Genomic DNA, 26,495 nt, shown 5'->3' on the forward strand with positions numbered 1-26,495 from the left:
CTTCTCCTTTTTATCAGGAAACCATAAATACAGGCCCTTTTGTGATGCGCTCCACGTGTCGGAGGTGTGGTGGCCGGGGCTCCATTGTCACGTCTCCCTGTGTGGTGTGCAGAGGAGCAGGAGAAGCCAAGCAGAAGAAGAAGGTGGTGATCCCTGTGCCTGCCGGTGGGTCTGGGGCTCCTCCACGCGCAGGGGCTGGGAGCCGGGGCCATCGTGTCCTTGTTTCTAGAGCCCAAACTCGAGGAGGAACCAGGGTCTCCTTGCGTTTTCCTCTGCACCAGTTATCCTTAAAATCTGCACACGTCACATGGGGAGATGGAACCCGATGTGACCGCTCTGCTTCTGCGTGAAGGACTCCCCCATCTCCTCCATCTTTTGTCCCAAGGCCAATGTCGTCCCCACTGCCAGCCCAGTGGGCAACACCACCCCCTCCTCCTGCCCCCAGGGCCAGCTTGTGGCTGCTCTCCCTAACTGGCTCCTGTTCCTAGGGTAGTGTTTCCACTGTGCGGTCTGATCATGTCTCTCACCCTGTTGAAGACACCGCAGTGACTCTCAGGGGCTGAGAAATGGCCTCCCCTTCCAGCCCCTGCTGGTCTCAGCCTCCCCTCTTTTTAGTCTCCCCCTCATTACCTGCCCTGCAGCTTCCTGACTCTGACGTAGCCCCTGCCTCCCAGAACAGAGCCTTTGCGTACGCCATTCCCGGTGACTGAAGCTCGCTGTCCAGCTTCTTTTCAGTAGGGTAACTCTGTTCTCCCAGAGCTCCCAGCTCAAGGGTCACTTCCCCAGGGGAGCCTTCTGGAATCCTCCCTGTTCCTTAGATGTTCCTTTGTCTGGAGTTGTGATCTTTTCTTTCTAAGAACACGTCTCTGTTTGTAGTGACACATTTGTTAGTGTTGTTATTTGGCTAATAGCTGTCTCCCCGGTTAGACTCTAAACTCACTGAGATATTAGGTGGACCTGGCAGTAAACCAAAGAAATGAATAGAAGGGGCTTTTGTTCAGTTATCAATTATTGTATGTTGCACCTTTGGAAAGTTATTCTTGTTTTAAGTTATACTTGTTGCTATCTTTGGTAGTTGTGTTATTCCTTGTTAACAAGAAACAGGAATGAATAAGTTGGTGGGTAGTAAATGGATCTAGCATAGAAAATGCCTTGGGAGGTCCCAAAATAATCGTTCTCTTTTAAACTTTTGTTTTTACTTACAGGAGTTGAGGATGGCCAGACTGTGAGGATGCCTGTAGGAAAAAGAGAAATTTTCATCACATTCAGGGTAGGTTCTCTGTTTGCACAGCTTCTGTCAGGCCCTTGCTCTCCTGGAGAGGGTACGGCCCAGGCTTCTCATAGGAGAGGTAGGAGCTTCACAGAGTGTCTGGCCATCTGAGTTTCCAAGGTGAGCAGTGGCCACTTTGGCAGGGTGATTAAACATGTGTTACATCAAGCTTTTGTGCTAAATGTGGAGAGAACAAAGTTTCCTCGAGGTGTTTACAAGTTGGACTCATAAAAATACAGAAAACATCTCCTTGTATTTTTTATGTATCGAATTGTTCATAGGGACAATAAGTGCCAAAGCTACAGTTTTACGTGCAATGTGCAGGGCAAACCCACTTTTCTGAGGTGAGGGAAACATGAGAGGAGGTGGCGCCTTCTGCCAGCAATTCCACCAGACATGTACCCGAGGAGGTGCAGTTCGCAGAGGCAGGGTGTGTGACAGCCTCATCAACAACAGCGAGACAGTGACAACAGCCTGCTGTCCTTGGAGAGGAGAATGGTGAGTGGTCTGCGCTGTGGGCCCAGGGCATCTCAGAGCAAGAGGCTCGCGCTACACGTGTCAGCATGAGACGTCCTGGGACTTCTCAGTTACAAACAGGGAGAGAGCAGGTTGCAGGACGAGGGAAGGACATCATCTGTGTAAAATTTTAAACCATGTGAGGTGGTGTTATGTATTCTTTAGGGACATGTAAACATGTAGGAAAAGTAAACAGATGCTTGTAGGAATGATACCTACTAAATTGGCCTGATTACTCTGGAGGGGTGAGCTGGAGGTGGGGAGAAGTCACCTGTGTCCTAATGTTCTGTTACCTAAGCTGGGTTGTGGAAACACTGTGTGTTATTTACTTTGCTGGTTTACGTATATGTGAAATATTTCGTAATTTAAAACAAAGAAAAAAATAATGTAAAGGGTGAGTCTTCTAGACTGAGAAATCGAAGACAAAGGCAGCGGGCTGGAAGCCAATCTATAAGGAAGGCTTGGTAGAGAATTCAGATTGTTCCCAGCTGATAATAGAGAAGAAAAAAAGAAAGAAGAAATCAGTGGAAGGCAAAGAATGTGTTTGACACACAAAAAATAGTGCTTATAAAACCAGAATAATTCCAGTGTTGGCAGTGTGACTTGAAGGTAGTTTGTACCAGATGGCTCTTTGGAAAGTAAACCGTTTTCGCCTTTGTAGATTGTATTAATCTGTGTTTCTTTATACTTTCCAATAAAGAAAGATTTTTATTTTTTTAATGTTCAGAAGCTGATTTTACTTTTTAACTTCCCTCAACAATTGAACAGCTTGATCTGAGATGACACTCTTGCGTTGCAGTGGAGTAAGAACCTACCCTGTAACTCCCAGAGCCTGGGGGCGTGGTCGCTTTGGTGAAAGTACATTCTCTCCCTGACGCTGTGCTCTGAGCTGCTGAGATGCGTCTGTTGCCCGCTCTCCAGAACGACTTCTCTGAGCGTAACCCCCTCTCGTGCTTGGCTGTAGGTGCAGAAAAGCCCCGTGTTCCAGAGGGACGGCGCAGACATCCACTCCAACCTCTTCATTTCCATAGCTCAGGCCATTCTGGGAGGCACCGCCAGAGCTCAGGGCCTGTACGAGACCATCAACGTGGTGGTAAGAGGACAAGCGTGGCGTCGCCACCCTTGTACTTCCTTGTTCTTTTTTTCTGAAACGGGAAATGGCTGAGAAGTGGCTGGAACCTGGGAACAGCCAGCCTGTCGGGGATTCGAGGAGACAAGCTGGGTGTGGGGGGGGAGGAGGAGTGTTGGCCGTGCCTTGGGTGTGACTTGGCAGGGAAGGCAGCTCCCGGGCCATGTCCACTGCTGCCGGGCCGGGGAGCGGCCTCAGTAGCGCCCCAGTTGGCTCTGCCTCCTCCCAGGTCTCGCTCCCCGTGCTCCCTCACTCCTGCTCTGGGCTCGCCGCCCCAGACTCCCTTCCCTCAAGGCCGTCACAGGCTCTGCTCGGGATGGACCCGGCTTAGCCAGTTTCCGTGTGGTGTCTGGTGGGTTTGGTTTAGAAACCTGAATGGAGTTCTTTTCGGGAATAAGATTGTCTTCACGTAGTGAAATGTTTTCATTTGGGCAACTGGAAACCAAGGAAAACCAGAGATTCCTTTCTTTATAGATTCCCCCTGGGACTCAGTCAGACCAGAAGATTCGCATGAGCGGGAAAGGCATCCCCCGGATTAACAGCTACGGCTATGGAGATCACTACATTCACATCAAGATCAGAGTTCCAAAGTAAGTGCCGCTCAGCTGTGGCGAGGCCCGCCCGATCTCTGCAGCTTTCAGCACGGGGCAGGACCCACTTGAGGGCTTCTTACCTGCTGAGTTGGTGCTGAGCGGCATGGTGGTTCAGCGCCGAGCCCGACTGCCCGGCCTGTGTGGCTCTGCTGCCATAAGCGCTGCGGCTTAGGCGGGTTACTTCTCCCTCTAAGTCACGTGTGTCCTGCCCGGGCGCTCCTTCTGAAAGTGGACGTAATACAAAAGCTCGACCTCGTTGAGTTGCTGGAAGATTAAAGAAATAACCCATAGGGAATGCTTAGCTATTGCTGCTGCTGTTGATTTTGTTATTATTGTTCTCAGGTTGCCTGCCATCTGGTGGGAGAGACCTATAACCAGATAGTGGTGGGTGATGTCTGTGGTGTCTGGGAGAAAAGTCCAAGCAGGGAGCTGTGGGCATCCGGAGCAGGGCATGCCAGACTCTGCTTGGGAGGACTGGGTTTCCAGCCCTCTCTTTAATTAGATCATTTCCATTTTGTTCCCCCCTGTAAACTATTTAGCATAGCCACAGTGGCAGTTGTTTAGAACAAGTTAGGGTAGTTCAGGAGGTTTATTTTACAGAAGCTTTGAGGGCGTGGGCTGTTGGGTTCAGGGTGTGTCCTGTGCCTGGGTTGCGGGTCTTGCATTTCCCACACGCTGCGTGGGGACTGGCCGCGTCCACTTCCTTTAAAGAGCTGCCCAGAGGAAGCACTCTGACACTGACTGTGCTCGGTCCACAGGAGACTGACAAGCCGGCAGCAGAGCCTGATTCTGAGCTACGCTGAGGATGAGACTGACGTGGAGGGGACCGTGAACGGCGTCACCAACACAAGCACTGGTAAGGTGGCCCAGCGACCTGTGGGAGCCCCCAGCCCCTCGGAGGGTGGACGGTTGAGAAGCGTGTTGGGGTTTCCACTTGGGCAGAGCAGAGTAGAAAGAGGGGAGCTGAGGGCTAGGAACAGCGGGGGCAGCCGCGCTCCAGAGTAAAGCTGCTTCCCCTTCCTCTGCGCCTGTGCTGCTTGCCAAGGTTAGCAAGTTCCACGATGCTTCCTGCCAGGTAGCAGCTGTGTGTCTCAGAGGGCTGCTCTCCTGAGTTCTATCCTTGGTTCTGCCACTTGCCATGTGACCTTGGGCACATCCCTACCTGAGATCACCTTGTAACCATTAAAGGAAAAGATAGGTTGGGAGGCTTAATGCATTCCTCTCCCAGAAAGCTTCTCCAGGATTTCAGAGTGTCCTGTAAACAACAGCTACTATAGCAATGAAGGACTGTGGTCACATTACCCCAAATCTGCCTGTTCATAGCAGGCCTAAATTCTGAATTCCTAGGGCAATGAAAAACAAAACACCTTATTTACCCTGAGCTTAAACATCATAGGCCCTCTGTAGAGTGGAGTTAAATATTGGTGATTTGATACCAAAATGCCCACAGGCAGAAGCTTTGGCCATGGGAACCTCGGCCACAGCCCTCCTCCCATGGGATGGGGGTGCTCTGCTGAGAAAACGCCGTTCTCTGTCGGTTGGGCCTCTGTTGGGGCCGGGACAGGCTGTGCCAAGGGTGAATTGGCTTCAGCTGCCCAACATGTTGCCTCCTCGTTGCATCATTTTGTTTTTGTCTGGGTCCTGGATCTGCCTCTCACCTTCTCAGAGCTTGAATGGCATTAGATCAGTGTATGGTCATTCAGAGCAGGTATCGGAGCAGGGGGTGGGGGCTTGGTCTTGCAGCCCTGGGGTAGGGGTGGGGGTCCCAGCAGCAGTAGCCTTTGCGTGGACTTGGCTGAGCTCCTGTTTTGTTTTTGTTTTTTGTGGGGTTTTTTTGCTGTGCCACGTGGCATGTGGGTTCTGAGTTCCCAGACCAGGGATCAAACCTGCACCCCCTGCATTGGAAGCGTGGAGTCTCAACCCCTGGACTGCCAGGGAGGTCCCCTGAGTTCCTTTTAAGTCCAGGGGACCAAGTCCTCCGTGAAAAAGCAGCTGCCACAAATCCTGTCTGTGGCCAACTAGGCACCAAGTGGGCACTTATTTTAGTGGTTTGGTTCATAGACTTTTTTCATATTTTCTGTTAATATCCCTTGAACTAAAAGGAAGTGGGAATGGTTGTTCCTTGTAACTCTACTTATGCACCTCTAGCTTCTTCCTGAGTCCCAAATATTTCCGCAGTCATGGAGCATGTGAGATTTGTTCTGTAGCCAGCTCTCAGCTGTGCCCCCTCCCACATTGGGTACTCGAGGTCCACCTGGGCCTTGTTCACTCTATTTGAATGTCAGGTATTAGTCGTCACCAGTTGTTGTCTTCAGTCCCTTTCTGAGAGCTTAAATTGGGAGTTGATCATACAGTCAGCTTATGAGTGTTCTTAGAACCGTCATTACTTTCATGGTTCTTTGTCCTTAGCTCATTCCCTGTCCCCTTGTTCAGCCGGGATTTATTGGGACGCTCCTGTGTGCCAGACACTTTGCCAGGTCTTCCTTTAAATGTTTATTGACATAGTTTTGCTGAGTATAGTGTAACTTTAACATAGGCATTGGATGCATTTGTGAAAAGTGTTTATAAAGTAAAATGCCGAATTATTATTTTTTCCACTTCTGTTGTCATTTCAGAATTGTATTCCAGTGGGAAATTTGGCTGCCAGACATAATTCTTTAAAAGGCATTTAAGAATCTTAGTAATGGCTTCAAAGAATGCATTGTCAGTCAGTCTGCTACCTGGGTGTGGTTAAGCCTCTTGTTACACTGTGAAGAAAGTTACCTTTGCAGTCCACGCGTGAAAACACACCAGTGTACAAAATTCCCCTCCTGTCAGCTTCCCTAAGGTGACTCCTATTTATTTAAGTAGAGCCTGAATCTCTTTTATTAAAGTTTTACTAGAAGCAGTTGCTTGCAGTCATCAGTGGTTCTTGGGCTAAAGTGTCACTTCTTAATAGCCTCTAGAAGTGAGATAGTCATCGGAGACTGTCACTGCAGATACAAACGGATTCCTGGGTGTCTGCTTTCATTACGGGAAGGCATTTGGAATAGTTACAATTATGTAGGAAACTGACCTAAAGTTTTTGGTGGGTTTAGTATCCCTTGTTTACTTTTGTTCCCTAAAGCCCCTGCTGAAAACCTTAATGTCTGACCCTGGCTTCATTCCCAGTCTGTGAAGCAGAAGACCGTAGTGAACTTGGGACCCTTAGTGCTCTCGGGGGCCTGGGGTGCTCTGAGCTTACCACGTGGCCTTTTGGGTTTAGAGACAGTGTGGCTCATTGTTTGTGTTTCTGGATCATCATTAATTCCTGTGACAACCCACGTACGTACACTTAGCTGTCGTGTAGGAGCCTGTTCCATAGCTCGTTATTTGGGGGTCCCACTGCGTTCTGTTCTCTGACAAGCTGACAGTTGACTGTAGAGCGCCTTTATCTAGGCAGGGCGGAGGCAAGAGGAAGATGAGGGAAAAGACATTTTAGTGGAACGAGGGGTGCTCCACTGGCCCAGTCTGTGCGTGTAGACGGCTCAGGGAGTCAGGCTGTGAGTGTAGACCCGCATCTCTACCTGTAGGGTGGGTCCAGTCCTCAGAAGTCATCCTGGAGTCCTGTTGGCTTCTGTTTCTTCACACAGATGGTCATTGAGCATTTGCCATGTGATAAGAAGCAATGCACAGAGAGACAGGGTCCCTGCCCCATCCAGCTTACAGTGTGAGCGGGGAGGACAGGGCAAGCACTGAACCCCCAAATAAGTGTTAGACCTTGCTTATAACACTAGGGGTTTGTGACTGTGGAGAAAAGTGGTACACATTCCCAGAATGAATGTTACCTGGTTATTCTTCACTTTGTAAAGAGCCATCAAACACTTTTGACTGGGAATCGCTGCCTGTAGGCCGGGAGCATGTCCTCTTTGAATCCCCTGCACGTGCACAGTGCCTGTTAGCTGAGTTTATTTGAATTCGTTTTCCTTCTGAGGGATGGAAACGTAACCCCTGCTCGGGCAAGCTGCGTGTGGTCTGATAGAGGAGTCCTGTGCCTCGGGTCCGACCTCTGCCTGAGGTTGGCTGAGCAGCCCCTCCGCTCTGGTCACCTCCTGAAGGCGCGGACTGGAAACGCTCATGCAGTGCCTGTGCAGCTGGAGGGATCATGGGCATTTCCTGTTTATCCTAAGTGCAGGAATCATGTGCCAGCTTGTATCCTGTAATGAGGCCAGAAGGCACCTGAGTGCTCAGGACATCCTGTAAGGACACGTCCCTCCTCCCCTAGGCCAGAAAAGCGATGTAGGTATAGACTGCGTCATCCGTGTGCAGAGGCCCACAGTTTATCCCTGACTTTCGGTTCAGAATTTTAAATTCAGTGTTTAAATCCTTTGATGTCCCTGTCAGTAAGCCTTATTCCTGAAGGAGCCCACATTTAAAATAGAGATAAGAATGTGTTCTGGTGGCAGGGGATGAGAATTTCCAGATGTGTCTGTGTTCTGTTGTTTTATTTTTCGGTTTTGAATCATTAACCTGCTAACTAGGTATTTATTCTGGCTCTCCCAGACTTTGGCCAAACGCTGTGGCCCCGGGGCATGACTGCAGGGACAGCAGAGTGGGGGTGGGGCTGATGGTGGTCACTGAGTGTTTCTGTGCCCCATTGTGACTAATAGTTAAGAGCTTGGGTTCTGCTATCAGATGATTCAAGTCCCAGCTCTGCCATTTTTAGCTATAAAGCCTTAGGCAAATTTCTTCGCTTCTGAGCCTCAGTTGCCTCATCTATAAATTGGGGGTAATAGTAGCATCTACTTCATAGGGTTCTTCTGTGATTAAATGAGATCATGTGGATAAAGCATTTGGCATGATACCTGGCACATGTTAAAAGCTCCATCAGCAGCAGTAACTCATAGTGTGAGACACACACACACGTGCACACACACACAGACTTGCCGTCCCCTCACCAAGGACATAACAAAATTCAATACTTTTGCCTTGCCTTGCCTTGTCCAAGGAGGCCCAGGAAATTTCTGGTTTGTGGATTCCTTTGTGTTAGGAGAGTCCTTTTTTGTTACTTAAGTCTTTATGTAAGAAAAGGGGACGTGAAGGACTGAAGGAGGGCACACCTGGCCTTGTAACCTGTGGCCATGGATGCCTCTCGCAGGGGCCTGCCGCCGTGATTGTGCAGTGCCCGGGTCCTCACCTGGGGAGCCCTGGGCATCGGGCTTTTGTGGTTGCTCAGACCTCTGTCAGCACATTCTTGTTTGGGGCCACCGCTGTCTCTCTGAGGACATTCCTGACTTAGGAGAGCACGTCAGGTCCAGAGGACGGCCTGGGGGGCTGTACCCAGGACAACCTGCCCCACCCCTGCTGGGGGCCTGTTGCCCAGAGCTTTGGGCCTCTCCCCAACAAAGGCGTCTTAGACTGAGATCTTGGGGACGTGACCATTTTGTACCCTCTATGCGCTGTACTTGATGTACATCTTCTAGCATGTTGAGATGTGCTAATTCTCCTAGCACAATGAAAAATATTGACTACAGTCCAGCTCATAACAAGCTGGCCCTCTGCCTCGTGGTTGGCAGGTCTTTAAAACGATGTGTTTGTGCAGCAGAATTGCTCTCAGTGGGCCCTCAAGAAACAGCAGATCAGCTTCCCTTTATCTGGAGCATTTGGAGCCAGATGCTTGCCCAGTGACACACAGGGTCCTCGGCTGCCGTTGTCATAGATGAGAAGTGCACATGTCCTGGGATCCCCAGGTGTCCCGGAGACGGTTTGTGTGCACCGACGGGCTGTGGAAACTGGTCAGTTGGTCTTGGTGCATGTTCTTCACTTCTCAGAGCCGGTGAGCGAGAGCCTGGACTTTGGCGTCTGACTGCTTGGGTCTCATCTCGGGCCTCCTGCCTGCTTACCGGCTCTGTGACCTTGGGCATGCCACCTAACCCCTTTGTGCCTCTGGTTTTTGGTTTTTTCATCTGTGGCATTTACTTGTAAGGTTAGCCTGAGGATTGAATGAGCTAATGTGGATGCTGTGTGGCCTGGCCCAGAAGACATCTGGCACTTGGCTCTATTTCTATTATGGTTGTTAAGGTAGAGACAGCTCCTTTTTGTCCCTTTCTATTTCTTACATTCCTCTCGAGGGCCAGTGACTCGAGCAGTTGATATGCTCTGAAGTGCCGAGTCATCTGACAGGCGGGGCAGCCCCGGCCAACCGGGGTGCAGCCCCCTCTCCTCTCCGGGTGGCACTTGGTGGCTCCTTGAGTGGCGAGCCCTGGGTGGCCAGGCGGGGCCTGGGATGGGACACATGGAGGTGTGCGCCCTTGACCCCAGTTCTCTCTGCTGTTTGTGCCCAGGTGGCAGCACCATGGATAGCTCCGCAGGAGGCAAGGCTAGGCCTGAGGCTGGGGAGGACAAGGAGGGATTCCTTTCCAAACTTAAGAAAATGTTTACCTCCTGATGTCCTAGCCGAGGTAGGAAAACCCCTGAGGTTCCTCCCCTTTTCGTTCCGCTCTGTGAACTAATCCCTGTTTTCTGTCACTTTAACCAGTATCGTCCCCCCACACCCAGAGTTGAAGAGGTTCCAGTCTCAGGCGTGGTGTGTCTGGCTCCCCTCAGAGCCAAGCCTCAGCTCGTGGGGAGTCAGCCGGTAGTGCAGGGCCGAACCACAGATAGTAGCCGCTTCTGCGGCTCCACTTCTGGAGAGGTTGCTGCCTCCCAGCCCTCCTTCCACCAGCTCCCGGGGGCTCTGCATCCTGCCGTGGTGAGGACCAGGTTGCCCGCGGTCACAGAGGGCAAGTCATAGCAGAGCCAGGCCTAGAACTCAGATCTCCCCAATCCCCGCCCTGTCCTGCCTGGGAGGCGCGGGGAGGTGTCAACCTTGGTTAGGGCTGGGGTGGGGGGCACTGCCAGGAGTCCTGCTTGCTCACTGTGGTGTCTCGGGACTCACTTCTTACTTGTGCTGGTCCCTGGTGGCTGGGGCTCCTGGTGCAGCTCCTTGCCAGGGATGACAGAAGCTCACCAACAGGGCGTGTTCTTCCTGCGATGCCAGTGAAACGTAACTGTTTGTGTCTTGGCTCAGGAAAACGGTCCACTGGAAACTAGGCCGGGAGCAGCAGCCCCTCCTTGTGGCCAGGGCGTCTCAGATGCAGGAGGATTCCACACAGCAGCACCGAGTCCCTGCCTGCAGAGGCCCTCTGGACCACCTTGGAAACAGCAGAACCATGCGACAGTGCACCTCTCCGTGAAAGGGTCATGGTGGACAGCCCCTGGGCAGTGAGGCATGGCAGGTCTAAGGGCTGGTAGTTTTCCTATCCATGAGTAGGTAACTTGGCCTCTTCTGGCTCCGGCAGAGTCAGACAGCTGGACATTTCTTGCAGAGCTAAAACTCTGATTTGGAATCAAATGTGGTTAAAGAATTAAAGGCCATGCTTACAGCTTAAAAATGAAGCCTTAAGCTGCACCGAGTTGTGAAGTGATTAATTTCCCTCTCAGCAAACCTCTGGAGGTTCCTGAATGAGTCTTTCCTGACAGGGTTGTCTTTTCCAGGAACCTGGGGCATGCACGCCCCACTGGTGTCATCCACCCCTCAGCAGGGGCATCCCCTGCTAGAGTTTGTTTTAATTCCAAAAGGTACCAAGCAGCTGGAACATGGGGGCCTTGGGGGCCCAGGGTGACACATATGAAGACAGTCCCTGGAGATGCTACTCTTGATCACATGGGCCATGATCTCTGTCAGGATGGATAGTCCTTCCTCCCACCCCACTTGGGGTGGCCCCTTGTCCCCTGACGGTTGAGTTCTGTTGTTCTAAGCCGGGTGTGAGTGGAGCTCCTGCCCTTCTGCTGGACCACAGCCAGCCGTGGCCTGGGGCCGACTAACGGCCTCTTAACCCGGAGCCCTGCCCTGCTGCCTGCCAGGGCCTTGGTTCTCACCACTCACAGTTGACCTCTGTTTTCAGAAGTGTGTTTAAATTATTCAGTGCTAAGAATCATCGTCTTTTCCTGATAAATGTTTGTTCAGAAAAGGAGAGCACAGTCTCAGCAGTTGAAGGCTCTCCACCATCCAGCCAAAGCAAAACACTGTTTCCCCAGCCTTGGCTGGTAGGATGTGTGGGTTCCATTGTGTTTCCAGATCCCCCAGCTGTGGTAAGACAGGTTAATGGAGAACACTTCTGATTAGTTCCCTTTTTGCTTTCCTTCATAATTTACTAAAATAAAGCATCTACTAGTGTTTGCTCTAGGAATGTAAAATGATTCTGTATCAATGTAAATAAGATTATCTACCGCAAAGAGATATTTAAAACCTAAATTGTCGTCATTTCTTCTTTGAAAGAGTTCAGACAGCTTTCAGCAGGTGGCCCAGCAGGGGGTTACTGGTGGTCACCTGCCAGTCAGGCCACCCCACATCTCTGCTGGCCTTCCTGGGGCGGCTAGAGGTGGCTGTCCTAGTCCTTGGAGTCACGTGCGCCAAGGGACGGGTGGCGCTCTGACAGGCGCTCACCCTCTCCAGCCCAGATCCCAGAGTGGGGAGGGTGCTGATCTGACGAATGTTCTAGGGTTCGGCATGTAGCTTTCTCTTTGGGAGCCTGCGATTTGAGAGACGTGCAGTGTGGCCTACTTAGGTCCCTACACGTCACCACCTCCCTCACTAGATTTTTTTTTCCTCCATTATTTTCAGAGGAATATTAAGGTATTTTTTTGTGTTGCAGTGTTAGTCTGGGCTGTCTCACAAAAGCCCAAGTGCTGTCGTGGCTGGAGTGGGCCCCGAGCACATAGCTCTGCCCCACTCTGGGCTCTGGGCTGAGCAGGTTGAGGTGTGAGGGCACTTGCTGGGTTGGGTGAAGAGGCTGGGAATACCTGTTGGGTGAGAAAGGGGCTCAGTGACTTCCTACCAATTTCCAAACTTGTCCTTCATTGAACAGAAGTTTGTCAAGCGCCTGCTGTGGACTCAGTATGGGCCTGGAAGGATCCTAGACCCCGGGGTGTGGCGGTGGGGAGCTAGATGGTTTCTCTCGTGATAGCTTAGGTTTTCTTCCTGGAGAAGCCAACCGAAGTCCCACTCCTGGCCTGTCTTCTGAAAGCAGAAGCCTAGACTTTGAAAGGGAAAAGTGGATTTTCTTTCTAGCGAGACATCTTCATTGCTGTACTGAGGCGTGCTTCCCTCAGATGGTCAGAAGGTGGCGGGGCAACATCTGTAGAATCAAGCCCCACTCAAGGCCTGGACTGGATTTGGTTTATTCCCACAGCTGGATCCTGAGACGTGTCTCCAGACAACTTTGCAGCCAGAGGTGGGGCTGGAGCATGAGGTGAGGTATTTAAAAATACAAAAGAGTATCTCCAGGTCCCTGAGCCTCTGGGGATCAAGAGGCGAGGTAGATGGTGTGAGCATTTGCTGAAATGTTTGGAGCATGGACAAGGGAAGGCACTGGAGGCTCGCCAGGCCTGACCATGTGGGCCCAGGGGAGTCAGACACTGCTTCGCACAAATGCACTCACGTTGCCTTCACAACAGCCTGGCCAGGGGGCACCGGGTGAGCAAACAGACCCGAGAGGCTCGGCGACGTGTCCATGGCCTGCTGCTTGTGGATGAGGAGCGGCTGGAGCCTGGCATCAGCTCCCTGCAGTTCGCCCTGGACCTGGACCTGGACCTGGACCTGGACCTGGACCTGGCACAGCAGGCTCTCCCCAGGCTTGGTACTGACCAAGGGCTGCTCCAGTATCTCGGCACGGTGAGTCGCAGCCCCAGCAGGTGAGTTTCCCACACAGGGGCCTGGGGGACTTGGGCATCACAGGGCTGGACACAGATGACCTCTCATGTTCTCTTGCTGATACGGGTGGGCTTGGAAGCCCATGTCATCACGTCCTTTTCCTCCTACCCTGCCTGGGAGGCTGCTCCCCTCAGACGGCAAGCTGTCCCTGTCCCACTAAAGTGGGCCCCTCCTCCAGTGTTCCCCGTTCCTCCTGCTCTCTGCAGCCCTATGTCAGTCTGCAGTCATTCTGCAGATTTGTATCTGGCTCTCCTGCTAAACCAGGCTCAAGGCAGGGCGCATACTTTTCTGGTGAACATTGTATTTAGGGCCCAGCTTACACTGGTAGGTTGTCAAAGAAGTGCTTTTTCAATGACTCAGTTAATGAACGGATCGAATGAGTTTGGCTGACCTGCTCTCCTTTCAATGCCTCTGCGGGTCCTGAGGCTGAGGCGGGGTAGTACAGACGCTGGTGGAGGTTTCACAAGTCCATGGAGACACTGGTCAGCCCGCCGGACGTGTCCTCTGGGCCTTCATTTCTCTTCTCTAAAGCGAGCGGGAGACGGAAACCGTCCAAATGCCTGGGGAGCTCAACCCGCCAAGCAGGGCTGGGTGGTTATTTCCCTGGTTTCCCTTCCCAGCCTTTGCTGTGGGTGGCGTCACCTTTTCTCAGCAGTGTCCAAGTCTTATATGACCTGGGGTCCACAGAACTGCCACGTTCCTTCAAGGGTTTCTTTCCAGCCTGTTTTGCGATCACCCACATCTCGAGGCCTCTGCACCCGGGGGCCCAGGAGGCAGGAAAAGAGAGAGGGAGAAGGGGCCGGTCTTCCTGCCCTAAAACTCAAAGAAGGAACACGTGGGTGGCTGCACTCACGTTCTGGAGAGGAACGGCGTGTGTGCAGGGGTGTCAAACATTGCTCCTGGCTGGCGGGGGTGGGGGTGGGGTCCTCTCAGCCCCCCGCAACTTGACTGGGCCCCCCACCACTTTATGCTCCCTGTTGGAACTTTCATGTCCTCAGGCAGCTGCCACCCCAACCCCAGTCCCTGAAACAAAGCACTTTTCTTATGGAAGCCATCTGTGAGAACAATGGCCTTTATTTAAAAAATAAACTTTCTTGTAGCATGAGAAAGGATCACTGTGACTGCACCTCCTGTCCCCCCAGATGGGGCTGAGAGGTGGGCAGGGTCACAGTCCTGCGAAGTCCCCTTTGTGCTGCTCCAGCCACTGGTCCAGCGTCCTGGCCTTGGGGTTGAGCCTCAGGCTCAGTTCGATGTTGCGGTCGGGTTTCAGGGCATAGAAACGGAACATGTTGGCCAGGTCCTGGGCGCCGGGGAAGCCAAGCTTCTCGTAGTCCTCGGGGCTTATCTGGAAGCAGAGGGGAGTCTCTTAGGGTCGATCGGCATCTGCAGCACCCTGACCACGCTGTTGACACCTCAGTTCCTACCCTGGTCCCCACTAAGTTCACCTGAAAACCAGTCTATTACAAAGATGAAACGTCAAAAACCACTGTTCTAGGGCAATTTAAATCCTGTTCTTCCAAGATCACGAGATGAAAACTCAGTCCTTTCCAAATCAGAACTATGCTTATGTCACTTCTTGCTCAAAAAACCAAAGTTGTTCCCCTTTCCTGACCAAACTGAATCTTAACTCCTCAGCTTCCAAATCCTCCATGACTGCCTCAGGCTTTCTTTGTTTAGAGAGTAATACGCAACCATTTAGTGCATGCTTTCTAGTGCATTCGTTGTGCCAAGGGAGCGTTTACAGCAATTGTTCCATTCAATCCTCACAGCAGCCCGAGGAGGGGGGATACTCTCCATACACCCACTTTACAGATGAGGAAACTGAGGCAGAGAGGGGTCAGGGGCTGGGCCTCCAGTCACACAGGGGTGGGTGTTAAGGGCTGGGAGCAAGATCTGAGTCCAAGGTCTGACTGGCCCAAAATGCGTCCTGCCGTGGCCTCTCCCCCATCATTGCTCTGCTTGGGTCTGGGGGGGGCTCTACAGGTGGTTTTTGTCATTTAATGACTTGGAGTAGCCCAGATTTTCATAATGAGAAACAAGAAACAAGGCACCTGGGGGTCTGGACAGGAAGACAGAGTAGGCATGGGGAGGAGGGGACTGTGCCAGGCCAAGAAGGGGGGACCAGGATGGGGGCCTACTCCGGCCTCCTTCCCCTCCCCGAGAGGAGCCCAAGACATCCTGCGTTTTCCCTCCTTGCTTTGGCCCCTACTGTCCCCTCTTCCTGGAACCCTTCCTTGCCACTTGATCAACTGACAAAACCAGAAGTTTCACTCCGCGGCCACACCTGGCTCCTAAGAACAGCACGACATAAACGTTCACAGTGAGAATGAATTTGGCTTTACGTTGCTCAGAGCGCTGGGGCAGCTCTAGATGCCCCTTCCCTTCTACCCGCCAAAGCCCCTCTGACCACGGCTGCCAAGTCCCAGCCTGGGCCCTCCACCTTGGCATCTCGCACGGTCTTCCTGGTGTGCCTGGAGAGCAAGGCGGCGTACTCCTCCACCGTGTGCCTGCAGGTGCTGAGCCCGATGTTCCGGCCGATGTAGTCTTCGGGCATCTTCAGCAGGCTGAGCACCACGGGGCCCAGGTCAGACACAGACATGCCGTCCATGGGCACGTCACCCATGGGCAAGCCTGGGAGGGAGAGAGGGACATGCTGGCATGCATCTCTGAGGGGTCGGTCCCCACCGGCCAGTCGACTGGATGTGTGCACAGGCCAGCACCTGGCACGAGGCAGACAGACACCCATGGTGCCAGCAGGAGAAATGAGTCAGGAAATGGGACACGATCGAGCTCTGCCACCCGGCAGGCCATTCAAACCCTGGGAGCCCGGCTGTGCCCTTCCCAAGGCGGGGAGAACCCTGGGCCTGCCGCCCCTCTCAGGCCTGAGACGGGAACAAGGGGAAGGAGAGGAAGGGGCTTTGATAGGCACCTCTGAGAACGGGAGCTCCCAGCGTTCAGGCCCCCGTACGCTTCGTCAAACCTGAATCTCTGATAGGGATGCCTGTGGTGGGGGATGCTCCAAACACCAGCTCCACTGGCAGGAGTGCTCGGTGAGCTGAGGCCAGGGCTGACCCCAGAGCAGCATGACGGGTGCAGATAAACATGCTGAATTAACGAGTGACTCCACCTGCCGAGGTATGGTCTTGGGGATGGAGAGGCAGAGCTGTGTCCTGATGAGGCACCTGCAGCGCTCGGGCCCTGCCCTATAAAATTTCCGTGGCTGCCCATTCAGACGGCCCGGGGAGCCTGCGGGGGTGGAGCCTGTTCCAACTTACAGATGGAACACAGGTGAATCTCTAATTACAGCTTTTGCAAACTGTAAAGGGAGATGCCGGTGCGCCAACACAAGGATGAGACTGCTCACCAGCAGGCAGGATCCAAGCGAGGGTGAGCGGCGTTCACGCAGAGGTGAGGGGCTGGGAGGGCTCAGACCCCTCCTGCTCCGCCTGCTGAGCCACCTGCATTAACCCACTGCCCCGCCAGCAGGACACAGGTCGTACGTGGTTCCCTCCAGGCTGTTTACAGATTTGCAAACAGATGTTGAGAAGAAAGTGCTTTCCTACTTCAGGAAATCCACAATTGGACCTCGCCTTCCAAATCCTCTCCTTATTTGTGAAGCAGTAACGATAAGCACACTCTCTCCGTAAAGCTCTCCAACAGACAAAGCACTGCATCCCCAGACTCGGCAGATTTTCCCATGGCCCCGGGGAAGTCCGAGTCATGCCCATCTCACGGGACAGGACGCAGAGGCCCAGCATGGTCACACGCGTTGCTCGCAGTCACAGCCTAACGTGAGCGAGCCAGAGCTTGGACCCAGAGCCCTCTGAGGACAAGCCCAGTGGGCCACCATGGCTCCACACGGTGAGAGGAGACGCCCGAGGAAGCAGGGAGGGCACTCACTCAGCAAGTAGCTCTTTCCATCTGGGGCTTTCTGGGGCAGGAAGAAGGAGAGGAGGTTCTCGAAATAGCAGGGCAGCCGCACGCTGGTCATGGGGACACCAATGTCCCGGAAATATTCCTCTACCTCTCCTTTGCCGTCAAAGTGTCCCGCTGCCAGTCTCCCTGCTGTCAGCTTCTTGATGTTCTCCAGGCCACTGTAGACCACGTAGTGCAGTCCCAGGCGCTTGGCCAGATCGGCCAGCAGCTTTCCCTGGTGGGCAGGGAAGGAGAAACCACAAAGCTCAGAGGGAGGAGGTGTGTCCCCATCACGGCACTGGCTCTCCCACCCCAGAGGCCACTGTGCCCGGTGCCAAGAGCCCTCTGATAAGGCTCCCTCTTCCGTGTGCGGCTCACATGGCGCCACACGCTCTGCCACGGGATTATAAGCTTCCCACCACCCGCATAGCCTTAGCGCCCCTTCTCTAGATCATCTGGGTCGTTCCACCTTCCAGTGTGCTGGACTGCGGCCCACCACGTGCCACCTGGGAGGGTGCGCACAGAGGCTTCCCGCCTCTGCCTGCTCTCAGAGAGCATCTTGTCCCCATGCTGGGCCGTCTTCCTGGGAGAGCCCCAACCATCCCCTAGGGAAGTGCTACGGCTCAGCAGTTAAGTACACAACACACACCACCTGGGTTCTGGACCAGCTCTGCAGCACACTGGCTGTGCCATCCAGGACAAGGGGTCTGTTTTGGCCTTGTCGGTTAAATGGGGACAGAAACACGACCTGCTGCACAAGGCTGTGTAGGGCGCTGGATGGTGGCCTCCCAAAATATATGTCCACGTCCCAAACCCCAGAACCTGTGAATGTCACATCATTTGGAAAAAGATCTCTGCAGATATTTTTGTTAAGGAACTTGAGATCATCCTGGATTACCCTCATGGGCCCTCAACCCAATGACGAGTGTCCTTATGAGAGATGGAAGAGGAGACACAGAGAAGAGGAGAGGCCTTGTGTAAACAGAAGCAGAGCCCGGAGTGATGTGGCCTCACGGAGAGCTGGTACCACTGGGCGCCGGAAGAGGCAAGAATTGGAACCTCCCTTGGAGCCTCCAGACAGGGCAGGGCCAACACCTTGCTGTTGGACTCCTGGCCTCCAGAATGGGGAGAGAATAAATTCCTGTTGTTTTAAGCCACCTGGCTTGGGGTCATTTGTTATGGCTCAGGAGGTCAGGTTGACGAGATCTGCGTGAACCAGAAAAGCTGTCTCTCTCCACTCTCTGAGATGGGCTTCCATGTAAGACTGCAACTGAAGAAAGGCTCAGGGCTAAAAACAAGTTTGGAGACCAGTGGTCCAGTCCAGTCTCCCTTTATTGTACACGGGAGGAAAGACAGACCAGTGCAGGGAAGTCACGTCCACAGCCGCAACGGTGGGGAGCTGTGGACGAGGCAAGACTGAAAGCCGACAGGCACGGGTCTCAGCCCACTGCCTTTGCTGTGGCACCAGTCATACCTTCCACAAATACCTGAGTGCCTGCTACGTGACAGGCCCACCGCAAGTGTCCCCACCTTCCAAGAGACTTTAAAAAGATGCATGTTTGTCTCACATCCCTCCCCCCACCACCTGGGCTCAATAACCACCCAACCAGAGAGAAGCTGGGTGGAAAACAGAATAAAGAGAAACAGAAAACATCTGAAAGGGGACATCGAGGACTTTTTGGAATGATGAAGATGTATTATATTTTGATTAGAATGGTAGTTACATGGGTATATTTATTTTCAAATTTCATTAAATTGTACAATTAAAAAGTTTACTTTTTATTTATTTATTTTTGGCTGCACTGGGTCTTCGCTGTGTGTGGACTTTCTCTAGTTGCGGAGAGCGGGGGCTACTCTTTGTTGCGGTGCACAGGCTTCTCATTGCGGTGGCTCCTCTTGTTGCGGAGCACGGGCTCTAGGTGCACGGGCTGCAGTAGTTGTGGCATGCGGGCTCAGTAGTTGTGCTTGCGGGCTCTAGAGTGCAGGCTCAGTCGTTGTGGTGCACGGGCTTAGTTGCTCTGTGGCATGTGGGATCTTCCTGGCCCAGGGATCAAACCCACGTTCCCTGCATTGGCAGGCAGATTCTTAACCACTGCACCACCAGGGAAGTCCCTACATTTGATTTTAAGAAAATTATGGGTCAATAGAGTTTTTTAGAAAGTGTAAAGAGTCACTGGATGACACAAAGCAGATTGTGGTTGCCTGGGGCTGAGGAAGGGAGGAATGGGGAGTGACCACTACCAGGTATGGTGTTTCTTTTGGGGTGGTGAAATGTTCTGGAATTAGGTAGTGATAATGGCTGCACAACTTTGTGAATGTTAAAAACCACTGAATTGTACACTTTAAAAGGGGGAACAGGGACTTCCTTGGTGGTCCAGTGGTTAAGAATGAGCCTTCCAATGCAGGGGACGCGGGTTCGATGCCTGGTTGAGGAACTAAGATGCCACATGTCGCGGGGCAACTAAGCCCGTGCCTCAACTACTGAGCTGGTGAACCAGAATTAGAGAGAAGCCCACGTGCTGCAACAAAAGATGCCGTGTGCCGCAACTAAGACCTGACACAGCCAAAAATAAATAAATATTTTAAAAATAGTAATAAAAGCTTTAAAAACAAAAGGGTGAACAGTACGGTACATGAATGATGTCTAAAAAACGTCATCGGATGAGGAAGCGGCCACCTTTTGCCCTCATCAAAGTCTAGGAGGGCTGCATAGAAGAGGAGGGGAAAGGCCTGCAGTGTCAGTGGTCAGGCAGGGGTCAGCCCCTCTCTGGCAAGTCGGAGCTGCCCCGCAAGGGCAAGCAGAGACCTGGGAGCGCCTTTGAAGATGGCCTGCTCCTGCCCTGGCTTCCCCACACCCTCCCGCCTGCCCTTACCTGCTTGACCTCCTGCTCCTGGCTGCAGTTCTCCCAGTAGTTGGTCACGATGAAGGTGGCGTGAGCCCCGATCAGGGCCAGCTCCATGCTGGCCTCATCATCCTGGTCTCCCTGCACTACTTCTGCACCTTGCAGCCTCAGCTCCTTCGCTGCCCTCTGCCCAGGGTCCCGGGTCACCACTCGGACCCTGAATGTCCCATCTTCCAGGAGTGTCCGGGCCACTGAGCCCCCCTGGGCACCTGCAGAGAGTCAGAAAGACCCACAGGGTGGGACCAGCCTGGGAGCCTGCCAAGGGTGAGGCCCTGCAGGGAATCCTCCACCACAGCAACACACCTGGCACTTTTCACCTGTGATTCCCACTGTTTTGCCTCACAGTCTTTTAACTAATAGCTTCATTGAGATAGAATTCACTTACCGTAACATTCATCCTTTTTTTTTATTTTTTTAAATACAATTTTAAAACAAATTATTTATTTATTTTTGGCTGTGTTGGGTCTTCGTTGCTACACGCAGGCTTTCTCTAGTTGCGGCGAGTGGGGGCTACTCTTTGTTGCAGTGCACGGGCTTCTCATTGCGGTGGCTTCTCTTGTTGCAGAGCACGGGCTCTAGGCGCGTGGGTTTCAGTAGTTGTGGCACACGGGCTCAGTAGTTGTGGCTCACAGGCTCTAGGGTGCAGGCTCAGTAGTTGTGGCACACCGGCTTAGTTGCTCCGCAGCATGTGGGATTTTCCTGGACCAGGGCTCGAACCCGTGTCCCCTGCATTGGCAGATTCTTAACCACTGTGCCACCAGGGAAGCCCACATTCACCCTTTTAAAGTGTACAGTGGGCTTCCCTTGTGGCGCAGTGGTTGAGAGTCTGCCTGCCAATGCAGGGGACACGGGTTCGAGCCCTGGTCTGGGAAGATCCCACATGCCGCGGAGCGACTAGGCCCGTGAGCCACAATTACTGAGCCTGCGCGTCTGGAGCCTGTGCTCCGCAACAGGAGAGGCCGTGATAGTGAGAGGCCCGCGCACCGCGATGAAGAGTGGCCCCCGCTCGCCGCAATTGGGGAAGGCCCTCGCACAGAAACGAAGACCCAGCACAGCCATAAATAAATAAATAAATAAATAAATACTTAAAAAAAAAAAAAAAAAAAAAGTGTACAGTGCAGGGCTTCCCTGGTGGCGCAGTGGTTGAGAGTCTGCCTGCCAATGCAGGGGACACGGGTTCGAGCCCTGGTCTGGGAAGATCCCACATGCCGCGGAGCAACTGGGCCCGTGAGCCACAATTACTGAGCCTGCGCGTCTGGAGCCTGTGCTCCGCAACAAGAGAGGCCGCGATAGTGAGAGGTCCGCGCGCCGCGATGAAGAGTGGCCCCCACTTGCCGCAACTAGAGAAAGCCCTCGCACAGAAACGAAGACCCAACACAGCCATAAATAAATAAAATAAATAAATAAGACAGTTCCACACACCGTGGTCTAATTAGTTGTGCTAAGGGAATTCAAGCACAGAGAACCATTTAAAAAAAATAAAATTAAATTAAAAAATAGTGTACAGTGCAGCAGCTTTTAGTACATTCAGAGTGTGCAACCATCATTGCAGTCAATTTTAGAACATTTTCAACGCCTCAAAAAAGAAAGTCTGTACCCATCAGCAGTCACTCCCCATTTTCCCCTCCCCTTCAGCCCCTGGCAACCACTAATCTACTCTCTGTCTCTACGGATTTCCCTATTTTGGACACTTCACATAAATGGAGTCACACAATATGTGGTGTTTTGTGTCTGGCTTCTCTCACTTATGTTTTCAAGGTTCATCCATGTTTTAGCAGTCATCACACTTACACCTTTTACAAAAATTTTAAAATGTATTATGAAATATTTTTTTAATATTTATTTATTTATTTTGGCTGTGCCAGGTCTTAGTTGCGGCATGCGGGTTCTTTAGTTGCGGCATGCATGTGGAATCTAGTTCCCTGACCAGGGATCGAACCCAGGCCCTCTGCATTGGGAGCGTGGAGTCTTAGCCACTGGACCACCAGGGAAGTCCCTATTATGAAATATTTACCACATACAAAAAAGGGATACTAACACCCATGAGCCTACCACTTAGCTTAAGAAATAAAGTATCATCTATACCTTAAAAAGAAGACTGAGGGGAATTCCCTGGTGGTCCAGTGGCTAGGGCTCTGCACTCTCACTGTTGAGGGCCTGGGTTCGATCCCTGGTCGGGGAACTAAGATCCCACAAGCTCCGCGGCACAGCCAAAAAAGAAAAAAAAAAAAAAGAGAGAAAATTATTAAAATCATCAAAAGGAAGAAAATAAAAATCATCCATAAATATATGTATAAGAACACTGGCTGCAAATAAATAAATCCACTTCTTACCAATAAAAAAAAAAAAATTGGCTGCAGTATTATTGGCTAAATAAGTGATAAATCCATACAAAAGTGATTAAAAAGAATGTGGCAGGGCTTCCCTGGTGGCGCAGTGGCTAAGAATCTGCCTGCCAGTGCAGGGGACACGGGTTCGAGCCCTAGTCCGGGAAGACCCCACATGCCGCGGAGCAACTAAGCCCGTGCGCCACAACTACTGAGCCTGTGCTCTAGAGCCCGCGATCCACAACTACTGAAGCCCGCGTGCCTAGAGCCCATGCTCCGCAACAAGAGAAGCCACCGCAATGAGAAACCTGCGCACTGCAACGAAGAGTAGCCCCCTCTCGCTGCAACTAGAGAAGGCCCGCAGTCAGCAACAAAGACCCAACGCAGCCAAAAATAAATAAAAATAAAAATAAATTTACAAAAAAAAAAAAAAGAATGTAGCAGATCTGTATGCATGACTTATGTGACCACAACGTGTCCTGGAGTGGAAAAGGCAACCTGAAGAACTACAACTACCCTCATACAGTACTGGTGGGAATGTAAAGTGGTACAGTCACTTTGAAAAAGTCTGGCAGTTCCTCAAAATGCTAAACACGGTCACCATATGATCCAGCAATTCCATTCCTAGGTATAGTCCCAAGAAAATTAAAAACATGTCCACACAACAACTTGTATGTGAAGGTTCACAGCAGCATTATTCACAATAACCAAAAGGTGGAAACAAATCAAATGTCCATAATGGATGACGGATAAACACAATGTGGTATAGCCACATAATGGAATATTATTCAGCCATAAAAAGGAATGAAGTACAGATTCACACTACAATGTGGATGAACCTGGAAAACGATGCTCAGTGAAAGAAGCCAGACACAAAAGGCCATGTACTGTATGATTTCATTTATATGAAATGTCCAGAATGGGCAAATCTTTAGACAATAGACTGCCAGTTTCCAGGGGCTGGGGAAACGGGGAGTGACTGCTATTGGGTATGGGTTTTTTGGGGGGGTGATGAAATGTTCTAAAACTGATTGTGGTGAGGGTCACAGAGCTCTGTGAATATACTAGAAACCAGTGAATTAAACACTTTAAACACGTGAAGTGTATGGTATGTGATTTATACCTCAATAAAGTTATATATTTTTAAAGTACATACAGGAAAGAAAAAAACAGGTGGGGTAAAAATAAAACACTCCCATTTAAAAAACAGTATCTTTATATACCTAATTTGTCCGGAAGGATACTCAAGAAACTTGACAACAGTGATGGATGGGGTTTTGGGGACAGAGGTGGGAGGGAGACTTAATTTTGATATTATGTGCAATCACCTGTTATTCAAAGCTAAGTAATTTTTTTTTTATATAAATCTGTTTTTTTTTTTAAAGTTATACAATTTTATTTATTTATTTATTTATTTATTTATGGCCGTATTGGGTCTTCGTTTCTGTGCGAGGGCTTTCTCTAGTTGCCGCAAGTGGGGGCCACTCTTCATCGCGGTGCGCGGACCTCTCATTATCGTGGCCTCTCTTTTTGCGGAGCACAGGCTCCAGACGCGCAGGCTCAGTAACTGTGGCTCACGGGCCTAGTTGCTCCGCGGCATGTGGGATCTTCCCAGACCAGGGCTCGAACCCGTGTCCCCTGCATTGGCAGGCAGATTCTCAACCACTGCGCCACCAGGGAAGCCCCCTAAGTAATTTTTTAAAAAAAGTAAAAGGGAATCAGCGCTCAGGTCCTGCCCCACGGCCCCACCCTGAGTCAGGGGTCCCAGCCATCTCATCGCTCCCTCCAGGACCCCGGGGACGTCTTCTGGAGCTGAGGGGCGGGAGCCCAGGCTCTGCGGGGTCGGACCGGCATGACCCCTGCCCTGGGCTGGCCTTGGTGAGGGGTCCTGCGCCTCGGGGCCTCCGTTTGGGGTTTCGCTTACCTGTGGCTCCAAACACGACCACCAGTTTCTTGTCTGCCATGAGGCCGGGCGCCAGAAATGCAGTCCGGAGAGGTCTGAGGGCCGTGAGAGGCGCAGAGTCGGTGAAGGGGCCGGGGGTGCCTGCCCGGAACGACCCCGCGCGCGCCGGGTAGGACCAAGGGGGCGGTCCGGCCGGGAGAGGTCGGGACCCCGCGACCCCCGCCCCCTCGGGCCCGACCCCCCCAGGTCCTACCCGCACCCGCCGCCCGGGTCCCCCAGGTCGGCTATACCTCCTAGCCGCTGCCTACGTGGGAAACGGTCCGGGAAATAGGGACCCCCGGTTTTGCAGCCGAGTCCACCGCCGAGGGGAGGGATGGAAGCCTGCGAGCGGCGCCGCCCCCCGCCCCCAGCTCCAGCTGCAACCTGGAAAAGTCACCCCTTCCCGGCCACCCTGCGTGAAGGAACCCCAGGCTGGGCTGCTTCCGAATCCCAGCCGTCTGGGCCCTGACTCTGCGCGGAGCTGACCCGCCACCCCCCTCCGCGGACACAGATGGTTCGTCCCGCCTCCGCCTAGACTCAGCGGCCGGTGAGGACCAGCCAGCCCCAGGCCTGCGTAAACCGAATTTGTGTAAATCGGATCTGACCGAAATGTACACGCCGAGGGCTGCTTAGCGGGATGCTGGGGGTGATGACTGTGCGAAGCAAAAATAAATACATAAACACATAATAAATAAATAAAATTTTATCTTGCATGAGCATCTGAACTTCGATATACGGGTGTCATCCAAAGACAAATAAATCTATATCTGTGAGTCTTAACACCCAAGGCTCTGTTTGAGTTCTTGTATGCCTGACTCATGTTTGAGGTTGCTACTACTTGCCCGTTTTGAATTCTATTTAAGAGGAAAGAGATCTCTCTCTCTCTCTTTTTTTTTTTTTTTTTTCTTTTTTGGCCGCAGGCAGCGTCATGTGGGATCCTAGTTCCCCGACCAGGCATTGAACCGTGCCTCTGCAATGGAAGCGGGGACCGCCAGGGAAGTCCCCAGAAAAGAGATTTCTTTGTGTTCAACTAAAACTCAAAAATGGCCCTCTCACTCCTCTTCGGAAATTTATTGCTGACTGGATAAAAGCATTCAATTTTTTCCTTTCATTCATTCCAAAATGTGTACTGACTCCTCAGAGAATGTCAGCTTCCTGACAGTAGACACTCGTCTGTGTTCACTGCTGAGTTCCCAGCACCTAAAATAGTACCTGGCACAAAGTAGTCACTCAATAAATATTTGCTGACTGACTGGTTGTCTAAACATCTACTAGGAACTGGAGTCACAGGGAAATCAAAGTAAAACTGGTGCTGTTTTCCCGAATCTAATAGTGGAGATAACCCACCAGGTAATGTGTATTTTATGTATGTAAAATATTGGTCTTTATGTGTTGTAAGATACGTGTATTTATTTTAATAAATACTCATTTATGTTTGTGTTTACAAGTGAAGGTGGTGTCTAAATAGAGTGTTTAAATCTTGCATTGTCTCCACACCCTGTTATGTATGTCTCTGAGCTCAGACTGCAAAGTTTGCCAGGAATACCTTCCTCCCACCACCTTAGACAGGGCTGACTCCTACTCATTCCTTAATGCGCCACATAACCACCACTTCCTCCAAGAAGCCATCCCTGACCCCTAGGCTAGGGTAACTACTATTTCACTCCCATCTCTATTCCACTGGCAACATTGTCTCTACCATATTAGACCCAGGGCTTCTTAAGAGCTGGCCCCATGTCTTTTTTGTCTCTCTCTCTCTCCCTCCTGGCACAATGTCCTGCACTTAGTAGGAACTCAATAAATACTCACTAAATGGAACCCAAGTGCATATTATTCTGATAAAAGATGAGGTTTTTCTTTAACTGCATGGGTTAAACCACAAAACTCAATGTTCTGAGGTTTCCACTTTAAGGAAATAAGTCCAAACAAGAAGATCCCTAGTGGGACCAGCTGCATAATTTGCAAGGCCCAGTGCAAAAAGAAAATGTGGGGCTCCATGTTTTAAAATTACCAAGAACAGTGATAGCAGAGCATTAAACCAAACCCAAGGTCCTTCTGAGCCTGGGACCCAGTGTGACTGCTCCAGTCATAAGTCCATGAATTTGATCGGCCCTGGTCCCTAGGTTTGAGAGTAGCAGCCCAGGGCCACGCTGGGGCCTGAGCAACTCCAGTGCCCTTTGGCCTTGCT

At 51.7% G+C, this 26,495-nt stretch overlaps 2 protein-coding genes across 5 annotated transcripts in view; one reads left to right on the top strand and one right to left on the bottom strand.

Moving 5' to 3' along the window:
- Positions 1-11,762, top strand: part of DNAJA3 (DnaJ heat shock protein family (Hsp40) member A3) — a 32,682-nt gene extending 20,920 nt beyond the window's left edge. Inside the window, exons 6-12 of one of the 3 annotated variants that reach the window (XM_082429068.1) lie at positions 18-165; positions 1,206-1,270; positions 2,751-2,879; positions 3,390-3,505; positions 4,267-4,364; positions 9,811-9,927; positions 10,536-11,762. In XM_082429068.1, coding sequence (XP_082285194.1) covers positions 18-165; positions 1,206-1,270; positions 2,751-2,879; positions 3,390-3,505; positions 4,267-4,364; positions 9,811-9,914 — 660 coding nt within the window. In that variant the 3' untranslated portion in view covers positions 9,915-9,927; positions 10,536-11,762. Of the gene's footprint in view, positions 1-17; positions 166-1,205; positions 1,271-2,750; positions 2,880-3,389; positions 3,506-4,266; positions 4,365-6,123; positions 6,396-9,810; positions 9,928-10,535 lie in introns of those variants that run through there. The other 2 variants (XM_082429070.1, XM_082429069.1) reach the window with 2 other exon arrangements.
- A 2,514-nt stretch (positions 11,763-14,276) lies between these two features.
- On the bottom strand, positions 14,277-24,809 carry NMRAL1 (NmrA like redox sensor 1). Of its 2 annotated transcripts, XM_082429084.1 has the most exons (6): positions 24,559-24,809; positions 24,290-24,363; positions 20,009-20,247; positions 17,121-17,370; positions 15,661-15,851; positions 14,277-14,565 (listed from the first exon to the last, which is right to left on the bottom strand). In XM_082429084.1, the coding sequence occupies exons 2-6, from the start codon at positions 24,327-24,329 to the stop codon at positions 14,386-14,388; spliced, it is 900 nt and encodes a 299-aa protein (XP_082285210.1). In that variant the 5' UTR covers positions 24,330-24,363; positions 24,559-24,809; the 3' UTR covers positions 14,277-14,385. The 2 variants fall into 2 exon arrangements, with proteins under 2 accessions (XP_082285210.1, XP_082285209.1); XM_082429083.1 differs by having other exon boundaries at positions 24,290-24,788.
- Between the last annotated feature and the right edge of the window lie 1,686 nt (positions 24,810-26,495).

This window comes from Balaenoptera physalus, assembly GCF_965194825.1.
Source record: "Balaenoptera physalus genome assembly, chromosome: 16".
NCBI lineage: Eukaryota > Metazoa > Chordata > Mammalia > Artiodactyla > Balaenopteridae > Balaenoptera > Balaenoptera physalus.